The sequence below is a fragment of the Ovis canadensis genome, chromosome 23, assembly GCF_042477335.2.
Source record: "Ovis canadensis isolate MfBH-ARS-UI-01 breed Bighorn chromosome 23, ARS-UI_OviCan_v2, whole genome shotgun sequence".
NCBI lineage: Eukaryota > Metazoa > Chordata > Mammalia > Artiodactyla > Bovidae > Ovis > Ovis canadensis.
Window position 1 is genome coordinate 33064849 of NC_091267.1, and position 15773 is coordinate 33080621.

General features: G+C 51.6%; 1 protein-coding gene and 1 long non-coding RNA gene across 5 annotated transcripts in view; one reads left to right on the forward strand and one right to left on the reverse strand.

Moving 5' to 3' along the window:
* Window positions 1–2966: 2966 nt before the first annotated feature.
* Window positions 2967–8555, reverse strand: LOC138428141 (uncharacterized). Its single transcript, XR_011252292.1, has 2 exons — window positions 6379–8555; window positions 2967–4868 (listed from the first exon to the last, which is right to left on the reverse strand). It is a non-coding gene; the product is annotated as an uncharacterized lncRNA (long non-coding RNA).
* A 2202-nt stretch (window positions 8556–10757) lies between these two features.
* CELF4 (CUGBP Elav-like family member 4) overlaps window positions 10758–15773 on the forward strand; it is a 315739-nt gene continuing 310723 nt past the window's right edge. For all 4 annotated transcript variants that reach the window (XM_069568696.1, XM_069568697.1, XM_069568695.1 and 1 more), the window contains exon 1: window positions 10758–11249. In XM_069568696.1, the coding sequence (XP_069424797.1) occupies window positions 10964–11249 (286 nt within the window). In that variant the 5' untranslated portion in view covers window positions 10758–10963. The remainder of the gene's footprint in view (window positions 11250–15773) is intronic.

Below are 15773 nucleotides of genomic sequence, written 5' to 3' on the forward strand. Positions count from 1 at the left end.
CAGACACATGCCAAGATGACAGCACTCAGGATAAGGGAACTCAGAGTCAGGCCTCCCCCTTGCGATCCTGGTCATTTTATTATTAGATTCTCAGGGGTGTGAAAATAGAAAATAGTCTCAGATTCCGCCATCTCTCAGTGCTAGCACAGACCCTGCCTATTGTTTCACAGCCTAGAAATGGACTTTTGCCACCATCATGGTGATCACCATCACCACGGTGGGGCCAGAGAGATAAACCAGAGAGATGGGAGAGGGCCCTAGTCTGGAGCTGCAAGGATCAGGCCCTGGCAGAGGTGCTCAGAAGGATATGCATCAAAGTTGGGAAAGGGGGATGCGAACAATGACCAAAGCTCAGCTTTATCCCAACTGCACAGAAAGATGCTCTATGAATCAAAATGGTGGAGGATGGGTGAGCTGTGCCCACATAGGACCAAGAGTACCTGCCTCCAACTCAAGGGCTTTAAGGGTCTCAGAGTAGCAGAGACCAATGCTACTGCAGGGGTAGAGACAGCTGTCCAAAGCAGGTGGCATGGAGCAGAGTCCCCGAGGCAGGGTAGGACTTCCACAGAGAGCTGTGGAATCAGCCAACTCAATTTTGATTTTTCACTCTGACATTTCCTGGCTATGTGACCCTGGGAAAGACACCTAACCTCTCTGATCTTCAGTAGCTGGATTTGTAAAATGCCAATGCCTCCCTCATAGGGATGCAGAGGAGGAGGGAACTAAGCCCCTGTGGGAGCGGAGCAGTAGTGAGCAAGCGGCTGGTAGCACCAGGGAAAAGAAAACAAAGGCAAAGAAGTTAAATGCGGACAGTGTGTGGATTAATGCAGGGGCCAGAGGACACGGGGACGGCTGGGAACGACCCAGACGGTCAGGCCCCAGAAAGCTCAGGTACCCGGGCTGGATGAGGGTGTGACTGGAGGGAGCCCCATCTCTGATGAAGCTACAGCCACAGCCGTGGAGTTGGCGGCCCTGCCAAACAAGTTGTCAGACCAGCCCTTGAGAGCTTTCTTCTCATTGGTCCTGACTGACGGAAATCAGCAGGCCGGCCGTGCGGGCCGGGCAGCGCAACCGACAAGGCCCCGGGGACAGCTTAAGTGGACAATAATTGCAGGTTATTATATACCAGGCTGCAGCCAAAAGCCCGGCGGCTATTAAGTGTGATTGGGAGAAATAATCAGGAGAAGGAGGAAGGATGAGCGAAGCGAGCTGCTCGTTCTGTTCTGGGGCTGTAGGAAGCAGGATGGGGTGGGCGGGGCCAGGTAGATTACGGTAAGCACCCTACACTCGGGGAAGCAACTCCATCGGTCCTTGCTGCCGATTCTCCCTGCTTCCCACGATTTGTGCAGAGCAAGGATTACAGTCCCCAACCCATAATTCAGAGAATAAGACCCAGAGAGGGGGAAGCAGGTGCCCCAATGACCAAGTGAGGCTTGCCAGAGTCCCCCCAGAGCCGGGATTGAGGCTCCCTGTTATCTGATGCCCACAGAAGTGACTCTTGGCATCAAGCCCATCAAGGCTCCAGCTGCCTTCAGTGGGGTGGCATCATCTCAGAACTGGGACTGAGAACACGCGTCTTTCCGTGCGGATCTCAGGCAGGACAAGAGCAAGGAACTGGGATATGCAGAGGAGACAGGCTTATAACAATATGATTGATTATTTCTTAGAGCTATATATATTCATTAGATCCTTCTCTGGCATACAAGGAGAAATGTATGTCCATTTTCTAGATGAGGAAACCAAAAGTGATCACATGACTTGTCCCAGGCGGGGCAGTGATGCGGTCAAGGGCAGGGCTGGCGGGACAAGGCTGGTCTGGGAACTTGCAGACCATACTCTGGATCTGTCTACTGGCGAAGACCTTGGCAGAGGTAACCTTACTCCGTACTCTGCCACCAGGCCAGGAGGACTTCATCCCGCTGGTCAGAGTTTCCCATTTCCTCAGTACCAGAGGTGGTTCTTTGTTTCCAGGCCAAGGATGACATGAAGTTGCCCTGGTATCATGTGCGGATCACACGTTCCAAACTTCCCACCTCCCACCCCTCCACTCCTCCAAGCCCACAACTCAGTTTGGATCCACGAAGGAGGCACCTTCCTCCTTGAAGCACAAACACCACAGACAGCTTCAAGGAGATGCCCAGAGACCAAACACTGCCTTCCTTATTTCCTGCAGTAGCTTTCATAGAGACAGCCCTGCCCTGATGGGGACACCAAAGTGTGGTGGTGGGCGGTGGACCAAGCCCCGGCTCCTCTAAACACAGCACCTCAGCAGACATCCAGAAAAGTCTGCACCGGCTCAGGGCCACCCTCTGGTTCTGACAACCCATCCCTCCCTCCACAGACTGCCTCTCCCCAGCCAGGCCTCCTCAACCAGGCCTCCCCAGCCCCACTGTCTGGAAATGACCCTGCTTTGGGTCACAGGAGAGCAGGAACCTCAGGCAGGGAGGGATCAATTACACTGTGACTCAGCTAGAGGGGCAGAGAGCCAGGGAGTGAGTCAGAGCCTGCCCACCGCCTCCTTCTCTGGAGGGGGGCCAGTCATGCAGGTCTGTGTGGGAGCCTCCCGGGGGTCAGGGCACACAGATGTGTGGGTGCAGGCTCCCAGGCAGTGGGGGGGGTGCTAGGTGTGCTACAATGTGGGCCCTTCCCAAGCCTAAATGAGATGAGCATCGCTGAACTGCTGGGTGGGGAGAAACCCATGGGGCCTCTCCCTGACATGGGCTCTGCTCCCCCAAACACCTTCACAAGACTACACCCACGACCAGATGCTTACATCACTTTTATCTCCCCAACACACTCGGAGGACCACTGAGGAGAAACCCCAACTGTGCTCTTCCTCAGAAAATACCCATGTCCTGTTACACATGGTCTAAATGCTATTTCTATCTACAGTTTATATTTATCCCTGGAAAGAAGAGCCTTAGTTTACTTTTTAATAAATCCACTCACAATAATCACAGCTCACCTTTAATGGCAGTGTGGCAGACACAATATATTTATTACTTTTAGGACATAAAGATCACCTCTTTATGACAATCATATGCAGTGTTACCATGCCCGTATTTCAGATGAGGAAACTGAGGCTGAGAGCAGGACTTCTGTGGCTGGTAGGTTAAAGACCTGTCTGATTTCAAAGTTCAGACTTTTTCTGTACACAATGCATGTACTATGCATACATGTCTCTATAGTCAAAGTCACACACATTTTTAAGCAATAAATTCCCAGTCGTATTTATAGACTGTGTTTCTTTAAATTTTACTCTGCACAAGATTTATATGAATGTGTCTGCTTAGTAAGAGAGCAGAATTTACATACACAACTTTGCTTAAACACTTTGAAAGAATTTAAACTTATTCAAAGAAGGTTGCCATCTGGAAATTATTTGTTGGGAGGAAGATGGTTCTTAAAAACCTACGGTACCTTCTTTAAATATCCCTAGTGGTAGCAAACCTTCAGCCTTTGAATGCAGAAATGACTTGTGGGAAATGGGCCCAGTAAAGTATCCCTCCCACTCAGCACATGTCTTGGGCTGGAGGTGACAGGTGATTTCTCCCTTAAATACCCAGTCTTTACCTTCTTTGTCCCGGTCTTGTGCCATTGATAATTCTTCTGTGTTAACAGATGGTCAGAGAGTTCCTACCCCGAGTCTTTCCTGTGGGCTCAGCCTGCTGCAAACCCCTGCCCTATGGCCACCTGCCACCCCGGAACACAAGCCTACATCCTTCCCTGGCCTTCACCGCCCAACTTGACCGTGCCATGGGCCCTCTCCACCCGCTACCCATCTCTGCTTCTCTCTCCCCAGACCACGCAGCCGCAGATTCCTTGTCAAGCTCTTGTCAGCCCTCAGTGGCTGGGTGAGGCCTCAGGAGGGGTCCACACAGATGGGTGATTCTGAATCCCCTAGAAAACAACCCTTTGAAGAACCAGCCCAACATAAATGTCCTGCTGGCTCACCTTCCCCAGCCCCCTTCCAGTTGGGGTCTCCTCCAACCACCTCACTCCAGGTCACCAGCACATGTCCACTGCCAGTGGATGCTGGGTTTCTTAACCACCAAAGCGACGTGAAGGGTGCCATGCCAGCCTGAGAGCCTGGCGGCAGTAGGGAGAATTCAGATGAGAGAGCGCGGATAGAAGCTATCCGTCCAGCAACTTTATCAGAGAAAGTGCGGCCCCGAGAAAGTGGCATGTATGCACAGCACTGGGTGTGTGTAATAAACACAAGTCACTATTCGAGCTTCTAAAGGGAGCCTAGTGTCTGCAAACCTCAGGGCTCATGTACAATAAATTAACATAATTAAAAACTAATTAGTAAAACATCACAATTAAAAGGACTTGCTACAGCAACACCTCACAGGTAAGAAGGGGCCGCGGAGTGCCAGCAGCCGGTACCCAGGGCAGGCCCCAGGTAGAGGCACTGATGACGCCTCGCTCACCCTGAAGGATGCCCACCCTCAGGAGCATGCTGAGAAACAAGCAGGCAGCAAGTGAGGGCACCCACTGCGCATCCCATTCAGGCCCCAGCTGAACGGGGCACACCTCCTCCTCTGCAGGATGTGGAGGGGCTGGGCCAGCCCCTCAGAGCCCCCCTTGCTCCCCACACACAGCCCAGAGTGGTGCTCTGACAATACTGGCTGATCAGACATTGATCGAACCACTTGCCCTGCATCTACTCATTTACCCCTCATCACCATTTAACGAGGAAGCTTCTATTCCTCTTCCAACTTCACACATAAGAAAACAGAGCCACAAAGAGATTAAAGAACCTGTCCAAGGTCCCAGAGTCAGTAAGTGGGAGAGGCAGGACTTGAAGCCAGTTTCACCTGAACACAGTCATAAGCACCTGCTCCTGGTGGACTGAGTGCTGGCTCCTAAGAAAAAAGAATAAGTGTTTAGAAAAGATAAAGAGTAAACTCCCAACCCTTCAGTTCAAATAAGATAACTTCCTCTACACCTTTCTGTCGCCTATTTTGACCCTCAGTTTCTATTCTCACCATAACAATTTTTACATGAGAACCGTGAGTCAGCCTCCCAGGTACTGTCTGCCCTTCTTGGATGTGATGCGAGGAAGGAAAGGAGGGTGGCAGAAAGGACCCCAGTCTCTATGTTACAGAGGCGGAAGCTGAGACCCAGGAGAGGCATGACTCGGTCTCCCCCCCTGACTTCAGGCTGGCCCAGCCTCAACCGGGGATGGGGATGCAGGATACCAGAGGCAACGTCTCCAGCTCTGTCTGACCTGCCCTTCCATTTCCTGCCTGTCCTCAGCGAAAGTGAGGCAAAGCCTGGATTGGCATGAAAGCCTGGAACAGGAACCTGGAGGGCACACCCATACTGACCCAAAGGCGGGAGACTCCCCATGGCATTTCCTGCCACTGCCCCGGCCCAGGGGCTCCCACAAGACCAAGGCCACATGTCCCGAGGGGCTCAGCCAGCCAGGAGAGAAGCCCAGAGGCCCCAGCCTTACCAGCCCTGCCACTCATCTGAGCTCCAGGAGGCAGCCAGTCCCTTCTGGGGAGTCCCTGGGTTTCCCACAAACACACACTGGACCACCTCCAATTCTCTTCCTCCCTGCAGGGGTTCACTCCCCTGGCCAGGCCCGCTGAGGGCTCAGGACAGGACAGGGGAGTCTTCAACTGTGCACTCTGGGTGGCAGGAGACTGCTAATTAACTGAGAAAAGGCAGATGCTATTTTCTTCTTTTTTCCCACCTCAATTACTGTTCCTTATACCATGAAACCTTCCCAAATTATTCAAGGACAGAACCCCTGGGCTTATGAGGAATATAGACTTCCGAGGCTGCCTTAAGCCTCGCCTTGCCCACCCTACCTGCCTCAATACAGGAGCCTTACCTCTTCAGCATCCCACAGAGCCCAGAGACCCTGTCCTTTTCAGGCCCGGCAGCTCCACCCACTGCCTCAACCTCTCTCGTCTCTTCCCAAGTAGACCCACCACCTCCTGCAGGGCCAGATCGGAGCTCACCCCACCAGCTAGCCAACCCTGGGTGCCACTGCCCACAGCAGTGCCGCCTTCTCCAGGATCCCATGACACAACTGTCCCTCGAGCCCCCAACTGGGTCTTGCCCTGGGGTGGTTACCAGGCTCTCTGAGTCAGTCTCTTGGCCCAAACAGTGAGCAACTGAGCCTCTCTTTCTCTCCAACCTCCCCTCACTGCCCTCTGCAGGGCTGGGCAAGCAGTTCACTCCAGAAGGACTTTAACTGGAGGTCTGGTCTCTGCTGGGGGTGCCCCATCAGACCGAAGCTCTGTTTTTAGCTGGCTCTCAACAGAACCTTAGAGAACAGATACTTCTTGCTCTCCTAGCCCTAAGGCCAGGCCATCAGCCAGCTCTCTGGCCATCTACCCTTCCTCATCCTGCCCGTTTTACCTCAAGGCTGCTACCCCCATCACAGATCACCACACAGCTCGGGATCATCTTCCGTTTTCTCACGTGTGGATGTTGAACTCCTCAGCCAAGAAAACATTTAACCATCTGTTGCCGTTTGCTGTTCTGGGGCTTTTCACTTGGGATGACTTTGGTCTTTCTAACAAGATAGCTGGGTCTTCCCAGGCCTGTCCTTTCTCTGCTGCTGCCAGGGGAGAAGAGGACAGGCTGATCAATGTAAGAATGACTGAGTGGTGCCTCTAAGCCAAGTTGCTGTGCATGTTCTACCCTGCTTGTGTCTCACCCTGGGCTTTGAACTCCTTCTGGGAGAGAGTTTGCCAAGGCCTTGCAGCCCCTATCCTTAGAGTCTATTTGAATGAACACAGCCTTGCCCCCAAAATCAAATTAGACAGTGGGATCTAGAAACTCCACCCTAGCACCTGCTGCGTGCCCTTGCCTGTCCAGATGGCCTGGTTTCCGCCCTCCACCAGGTCTCAGTCTCAATTGAGAACGAAGATTCACGGGCAGGAGAGCCCATGCAGGTCTGAGGGTGTACGGTCATGGCCAAAGCTGCAAACATGGTTCCATGGGTACCAGAGAGAGGGGAGTAACGGTGCCCCAGCTGGAGGGGAGCTGAGCACAATGAGGCCCTCTTCCCTTCTTGAGGAGGAGGGGGGCAAAAGGAAGTGGCCAGCAGGAAGCAAGAAGCTGCACAAGGATACCCCTGAGTCAGGATTCCCACCACGTGGATGGGGTGCCTTACATCCCCAAAGATGAATCAGCATCAACGTGTAAACCCCAGAGGCAGACAGCAAATGAGAAGCAATTGTTTCCAGCTCCCCTTCCATTTGCCAGCCTTCTCCCTCTCCATGGATGGAACAATTGCGGCCACGAAGCGGCACTTGCAGAAAAAGTTTTCAATCTGTTTAAATGCCACAGTGAGTCATACTTTGCCCCCATGTTCCTCTAATTACATTTCTCTTTGATGATTGAAGGTTAAAAAAATGTAAGTCTTTCTAGGTGATCAAGGACAAGGAGGCCAAAGCACCAACTGAACCACGTTCTTTGCTGTCTTCTCAGGGGCCCTTTATGTTCTGAGACACCTGTCTGTGTCATGGTAACCCTATCTCTCAGCTACGGCTGAGAGGAGGGAGCCGAAGAGATCCTCACTGCGTCTTTAAGAGATCCTGCCTTGGCAGAAGCCGCTCCTGGCCCAGAAAGCTGGGGGGAGGTGGGGTGTTTCACCACACACCTGCCCTGGAGCTAAAAGTTGAAGAATGTGCAAGGGAAGACAGCCCAGATCCAAAATAAGCCATCCTCAGATGGGAGAGAGGGGAGAGTCAGGAACCTTCCCTAGGGAAGAAGAGGCTCTTCATAGCTTCAGGTCCAGGGTCTGGATGTGGAGAGGAACCAGGGTGCAGGAGGCAGACGGGCAGAAAAGCACGAAGCAAGGAGTCTTTGCAAGCCTCTGAAATAACCAGACATCCCCTTTCAGTAACAACTCCATGCCCCAACTCACTCCTGCCCAGGGGCTGCTTTTATTTATGTATTGGCTATTATTATTAATAATAAAATATGAATAATGAAATGCCTGTGAATAATTGATTTGATCCTGGAGGGAAGGGGCTGAGGGTCAGAAAGAAGTGGACTGTGAACCTCAGTCCCCTCTTCTGTGCAACCCCTCTTTCCCCAGCCCCCCTCAGCTCACTTTCTTTACTTCCCCTGGTCCTCACTTCACTTTGGCAGGTGGGGGAGGCAAGGAGAAAAAGAGGCTTCAAGAAGGAATCACTCTCCTAAACTCCCCTTTTATGGCAGAAAATACATTCCACTCTGTTGCGCAATTCTGGGAGTAAGTATCAGTGCCACAGGATAATGTTGGAAGTGATGTTTTGAACAGTTATTGGCCTCTGCTGACGTGTCCTGTGGGAAAAGGGACAGGGAGGTCTTAGCCCAGTGGGTGTATACACACACACAGAGAGTATAGATACAAACAGGGTCTAGGTACGTAACCACACTGCATCCACACAAGCACCCACAGTTCTGACAGACATATGCACCCATCTCCCAGCCACCAGCTCAAGCCTTCCGTGTGGCTGCAAGGGATACGGGGCTTTATCAGAGCACTTCATGGGCACACCAAGCCCACAGCCACATGTCAGGGAAGCTCTCCGTGTGAGTTTCTGTTGCATTCCTTCAACTTGGGCGTTTTTCAGACCATCAGATAACACTGGATAATGTAAGCCCTGAACCGAGTTATGACCCACTCTACTTACACAGGATTCCATCAAGCAAAGGCAGGAGTGTCTTAAAATGAAAGGATGAAGTTCCACAATTCTCAGAACTGTACTTGCTGTTAGGGTTGGGCCCCGGATCGTCAGGGAGAGGTGTCCTGGTTGGACTCCGGGCCTGGGGCAGCAAACCTCGGGGCCTCCTCCGGCACTGGAGAGCTTGGCGGCGGCGTGGCTGTACCAAACGGGCTGGGTCTCGGTTTTCAGGCAGCTAGGGTCTCATTTATCTACTAAATTTTAAACATATCATCTAGTAACGTCACGTAAGCCGAGGGCAAGGAGAAAGAAACGCAAAACACCGGAAAGGGGCCGACGGGGACCAGTCCAGGGTCACACCATCAGTTCTGCCTGGCAACCCGCGAGGGAGCGGGCGCGTTATCTTATTTGTCCGGTTTCTGAAGCTGAGAAGAGGCCGTCCTGGAAACGCCAATATAGGAGAGCATGGGGAGCAGGTAAATATTATTAAAAAGGAAAATCTGCTTTCCCAAATCAAGTTCACTACCAGCCTTGGCCCCCAGAGGCGGGGCTGCTCGAACCCAGCTCCCGCGCCAGCCACTCCCTCTCCGGCGCAGCCGACGTCCCGGCCACCGCGGGCCGAATGGGGAACCCGGCAGAGTCCGGGCTGGGCGGCCGGACCCTCGGCCCTCTCCCGCAGACGTGCCGCCCAGCCTCGCACTTCTGGAGCGGGAAGTGCTGCAAACGAAGCCCGAGGGGGGCAGCGCACGCAGCGGGTGTCTGAGTCCAGCCGCAGCCCAGAGAGCGACTCGGGGACTTTATTTCTTTTGATGGTGGATTTACAAAAGAATTTTTTTTTTTTTCAATTTGAACCAGTAAAGCAGACAAGGGCAAAATCAAGCCAGTCCCTCGTGCTGGCTCACCGGCCACCGCGCCCAGAAGCTGCCTGCTTCCCCGCCGGGCGAGCGGCCGACGCGCCAGGCTCCTACCTTCCTCCCGCCAGCCGCCTGCCGGTGCAGCCGCCGCGCTTCGGGGCGGGGAGGCAGTCCCGGACGGAAACACCCACCTCCAGCCTTCGCGGGCGGGCTGGGACGAGGGTCGGGCCCCGAATCTCTACGTCCCGGCCCCCCGGCGCGGCCCGACCGCTCCCCAGACCCGTCCTCCCCAGGTAGCTCGGGAGGCTGTAGACAGTTTTGCGGGAGGGCGAAGATTTGGGGTTGCTCTGGCAGGTTGGGGATGCGAGGAGGGAAAAAAGCAGAGAAAGAGAGCGCGCGCGCGAGAGAGAGAGAGCTCTTGTCTATAGATTTACCCACATAATATATATTTATGTAGCTTTTTTTTTCTCTCGACACTGATCAATGCGCACTCGGATTGCTGGGCGGAATTCCTCCAAGCCGGCTCGCTTTTTCGAGTCTAAATAAATAAATAAAGGGAACCAGATGGGAGGAAAAGAAGCGCCCATTCTACCTTCGCCGCCGCCCCGCCCGCCATCCCAGCCTTTGCTTCGCCCGCCTGGCGCCCTAATAGAGAGCAGCTCGGTGGATAACGCCCCCCCTACATACCCACGAGACCATGAAAAGCAATGTTTTGTTTTGTTTTTTTAAGAAAAGACAAAAAGTTGCACCTGCTGCTATGAACAAAAGGAACCCCCAAAACGCAAACGAGGAGATCAGCAACCCCGTTCCTAACTGGCACCCGCTCCCCGCGGCCGCCGGGCCCGGAATCTCAGCGCCTCCCGAAGAGCCATGCGCCTGGCGCTATTTATAGCCGGGGGCCGTCTCGGACTGTACCACCGCCGCTCGCCGGGGCCGCCGACGGGGGAGGCGCGGGGGGCCGGCGCCGCCCCACGCCGCCCGGCTCCCAGCCGCCGCCCGCCGCGCGGGGCCCCCCCACCCACGCCCGCCGCATCTCACCCTCTCCGGGCCCCGCGCCCCCCTCTACCGCGCTCGCACACTCGTCGCCCCCACCCCTGGTCTGACTGCGAACTTGAACCGGTCCAGCCTGTTTAAACGGAAAGGACAGAGATCCTGTCTGTTCAATGTAAAAAAAAAAAAAAAAATTAAAAAATCAGATCAGACCGAAAGAGAGAGAGAGAGAGAAAGAGAGAGAGAGAAGAGAGGGAGGGAGAGAGGGGGGAGAGGAGAGAGAGCGCGAGCGCGAGCGAGAGAAGAGAGGAGAAAGAGAGAGAGAGCAGAGAGCGAGCGCAGAGCGAGGTGTAGAGCAACCGAGGGGGAGAGAACCCGAGTGTGTGTGTGCGTGTGCGTGTGTGAGCGCGAGCGAGCTTGCGAGGGAGAGGAGCGAGAGAGTGCGAGCGAGAAAGAATAAAAGGAAAGAAGATTTTCTCTATGTATATAAAGATGGCCACGTTAGCAAACGGACAGGCTGACAACGCGAGCCTCAGTACCAGCGGGCTCGGCAGCAGCCCGGGCAGCGCCGGGCACATGAACGGATTAAGCCACAGCCCGGGGAACCCGTCGACCATTCCCATGAAGGACCACGATGCCATCAAGCTGTTCATTGGGCAGATCCCCCGCAACCTGGACGAGAAGGACCTCAAGCCCCTCTTCGAGGAGTTCGGCAAGATCTATGAGCTGACGGTTCTGAAGGACAGGTTCACAGGCATGCACAAAGGTGAGTGCACCTTTCCCTCCCAACTTTGCCGGGGAGAAGGAGCGGGCGGGCGGGCCGGGCGGCCGGCGACGAACGAGCGAGCGAGCGAGCGGGAGACGGCGCGAGAGGGAGCCTCGGGCGGACGCCGAGGAGGGAGGCGCTCGGGCAGCGGAGACCGGGACTAGGGTGCATGGGGCAGCTGCTCGCCGGGGCAAGGCTGGATTTGGGGCAAGAAGCTGATAGACGCGGTTTCGTGAGGGGAGAAGCGGGAGCTGAAGAAGAGAAAGAGACGATCGAGAGAAATCGGGGCTTGGCTTTTTGGGTCCAGCGACTTGAAAGATTGGGATGGGGACGGCTGCGCCGGCCGAGCCCGGGACGCTGAGCGGACTGGCGGGCTCTCCAGCCGGCCGGGGACCAAGGGTGCTGTCCATCGCCGTGGTGCTGAAAATGCTAACAGGAGATGGTCTTCTTCTCCGCTCCGGGCCAGAGTAGCAGGGAGCGCAGCCGTCTAAAAAGAAGAGAGGTGACAAATTCAAAGAGATATTTTTATTTTGCTATCAATTTGACAGTAAACTCTCCCTGTCGAGCCGTGTGCCTGAATAATCCGGTTGTGGTTTGAGTGGTGGAGGAGGGGGTGGGGGGTTGGTTGTTTGAAGGAAAGAGGGACAAAACCTAAGGCAAGAATTAGCAAGGAACCAGCCATCCCCTGGGTAGAGTGGGGGGTCAGGGAAGCCTGAATGATCCCCTCCTCAAGAAAGCAGACAGGGCTTCGGGAAAAAAATGTGTGTGTGAAAGATAGGCATTTTGGAGGGTGTATCCTAAATTATCCCAAACTCACCGTGCAGAGAGGTTTATAGTACATTATTTCTCTCCCTTGAAGCAGTCATTGCTAGTGAGTGCTTGGAGGAGGGGGAATCAGAATGATCAAAGAATTAAAACCCAGCAACTTTTTAGGAAAGTGGTCATGGGAATTGTCTGCAGCCTGCCTGTTTTCCCCCTTGTTTTATTATCTTTAAGGCAGAGCCCCAAACGTGTTCAGTTGTAGAACGTGTGTGGGTGGCTGGTGGGTGACGAAATTAGCCCAGTGCTTGCTCCCTAACCGTAATGTATAGGATGTGCAGCGGGAATTAATCGGGGCTGGAGCTGTGTGGGCAAGTTAAATGCTTTCTGAGAGATTGATCGTCAGGCAGAGAGGGAGCACCAGGCTAAGGAAGTTGTAAGGGATGTGTATGGACGTTCCGTTTTTAATAAACAGTAGTGAGGAGAGCTGCTGAAGATGCTGTGTTAGAGCTGGTGGTTTTAAAGATGAAAACACACACACACACGCACACCCACCCACACACAGAGAGCAGCCTCATCCTTGGCCACAAATGGGCTATGAACAGAGCTGATCCTCTGGCACATTAGGTGCAGAGTGCGGAGCTGTCTGGTTCTCTGAGCAGCAGTGGTTTTCACTATCACAACCTCCCTCCTTCTCCAGCCCTCCCTTCATCCGAATACTAAGCAGAGCTCCAAACTCTTCATAGTTGGAGTCCCAGAGAGCAGTTTTTATTGGCTTTAGCATCTTCCAGCTTGCCTGCTGAGGAGTAAATCTTAAAGTTAATGGCATGTTGAGTAGCACAAAAACACAGCAGAATGGAAATATACTGGGTTTGTTGGGGTGGGGTGAGGGTGGGGGCTGTAATGGAAGGAGAAACCAACCTTTATTCAATATGGAGAAAATGTCTGTCTGTTCAGAAGAGAAACTGGAAAGGTGGAATGGGGAGGCAGTCTTCAAAATAATATTTGTTTCCCCTTTTATCACCCTCCCTCTCAAGACAGCCATATCTCTGTAGTTTTTCCCTTTCCAATCAAGCTCCCTAGAAGCTAATCAAGGTTTGTATCAAACCTTTGTCATTTTAATATGTCCCCAGATTTTAAAATAGCAATAATGAAAATTAAAAAGCAGAGGTATGGAAATTCTTTGCCCATCTTAATGATAGGTTCTTGTGGGGATTTGAGATTTTAAAGTTTAAAAAAAATCAAAATCCACTAGAGGTAAAAAAAAGACAGTTGTGAAGAACTGAGCTTCCTATGAGATCTGGGTTGGAGCACTTTCTTTGCTTCTTTATTTTAAATGAAGATAATCTTAAACAATATTCCTTGGTTTTTTCTCAAGCCCCCCCACTGGTATCATCACTCTGTTTCTGATGGTTTGGGGGGCCCCCTTGTATTATAGTAAAGATGAAGAATTATCATTATTTGCATCAGGAAGGCAGAGAAGGTTAAGATAGAGTGGTATCACGTTTGACACATCATATATATATACACATACACATATCTGGCCCGAATTCCCAGGACAAGCAAAACTTCATTTTCTAAATAATTCCTCCCCTAAACTGGCTCAGTCAGGGGCAGGCAGGCCCTTTGGCTCTGGGTGCCTTGTTGTCGAAGCTCACCCTTCAGAGCCTGAGCATATATTTTCCCCTATGAAACTTCCTGCCTCTCCATCCTCTGGATTTTTATAAGCAAGCCTGGGCCACAATGTCCCTAACAGTGCCTGGAAGCTTGGAGAGAGCTGAATAAATGAGACAGTTTCCAAGGGCTGGTTTATTCAGTCCTAGAAGAGTTTGAACTCCTCCTTCAGTGATACAGCCTGATTTATTAGCTAATCCTGATAAAATAAGCCTCCGGCCACCTTAAAAAATTACTCGCTTGCCATTGGTGATTAATTACTGTTAAGTCAAAAAGCATGATGAGGCTTGAAGAATGAGGGTTGCATTTGGCTTCTAGATTTTCCCCAACTCTGAATTATAACATGAGGCTAGAGATAGAAACGTGCCTTTGTTAAGCCTGGTTTCAGAGTATATTTGTGGCTTTTTCTTTCCCCTGCTTGAATTCCTAACTTCTAATGAATCAGACTGGGATAAAATTGAGAGACATGATAGGATACCAGCCTCCAGTGTGGATGGAATAAGTCTATTATTGGTTAAGAGAAGAAGAAGAAAATAAAAATTAAATTAAGTGCATGAGATTTCAGGTGGGTATCCATTTGTTGGCCACCTGCCATCTCTGGTAACTAAAGAAGGAAAGAGTTCTAAGGGTTAATGGAATACCTGCCATGCGTAGAGTGAACCTTAAAAGGCAATTACTCCAGTCAAATTGGGAGTCTGGAGGAGGGAGTAGGTGGGTGTTGTGGAGCAAACTCAGCCGTATCAGAGAAAGGCTGTTGGGCTGGGGAGGCAGCAAATAGCAGTTGTGGACTGTTGTGATTACTGCAAAGGTAAATTCACCCCCTGGAGACCAGAAAGCAAATGGGCAAAGGGAGATCTGGGTGCCAGGCAGAGAGAGAAAGAAAGAAAAAGAGCCCAGAACAATCGGAAGAAACAACACCTAGGGAAGACAAGCCAGTTTAATGCAAACTCTCCCAGCCAACTCAGAGTCTCCTTTTCTCCCCCGTTAGAAGCACTTTGAGAAAGATTGTTTTTCCAGGCTCCAAAGAGAAAGACATTGTGCTATTGATTAAAGAAGAGAGAGGTAAACTCCCAGGGTAGCAGCAAAAGTGAGCTGAGGACCAATGTTGCCTCTTCCTGTAGAAATTTTCTCCTTTGGAGGAAGAAACAGGTCACCCGCTAGTCTAATTCTTCCCCTCTCTTACTTTTTATTTATTTCTCTTTTTTTCCTTGTATTTCCTGGAGAAGAGAGGCAGGACTGAAAATACATATGCACACATAGTCATGACTGTTAACATACACACACGCAGTTAGTGGATCACACATGAACAAGCCACAATCCATTCATAACTTTGGTCTTGTCTAGCAGGATAGGAGGCAGCAAAGACTGAGTTACTGGGAGACATAAAGACTAGTGCTCTCTGGATAGCCATATTATAATGCATTATCTTTGAAGTCATTTAAGTCCAATTTAAGTGGTATTTAGTATAATATTTATGAATTAATGTAATCTAAACATAGGGCTGTCCCCAAAGGTTTAAACGGCCTTTACTACTGATGTGTGCTTGTTCCCAGAGCCGGCGATGCATTTTAATCTAAACAGCCAAGTCCTTATCACAGTCCCTCTTGTTAACCAGTCAGAACAGATCTGTGGCCTGGATAACCCTTCTGCATTGAGATTTTCCTCAATGCATGGAGGAAAATATACTCTACTAGCAGCCCCAGGGGCTGCCAATCCGGGAGCCACAGCTTCAGGGACTTCAGCCCCTCATACTTTCATACTATATCCAGAGGGAGGGTGGGGACAGAGTAATGGAACATTCTGTGAATTGAGCTCCGGAGAGTATATCATTTTGAAATATACTCATCGTCAGATTCACAACCTCTCATTTCAATGGTATCTGAGTAGGAAATTCCTCAAGCCCCTTGATTTGGAGTGCAACTGGGAGAAAGGGAAAGGGCAAGGGTTATGATTATGTTTGGGTGATTTGTGACAAGCTTCATAAAATTATGTCTCGTAGTTTTGTGTAAGACGTAACAAAATCCTTGAGTTTCGGCTGCTTGACTTTAGCTAAGAGAGCTCGTTGTTGTTTTTTTCCCGAGGTAGGTGAAT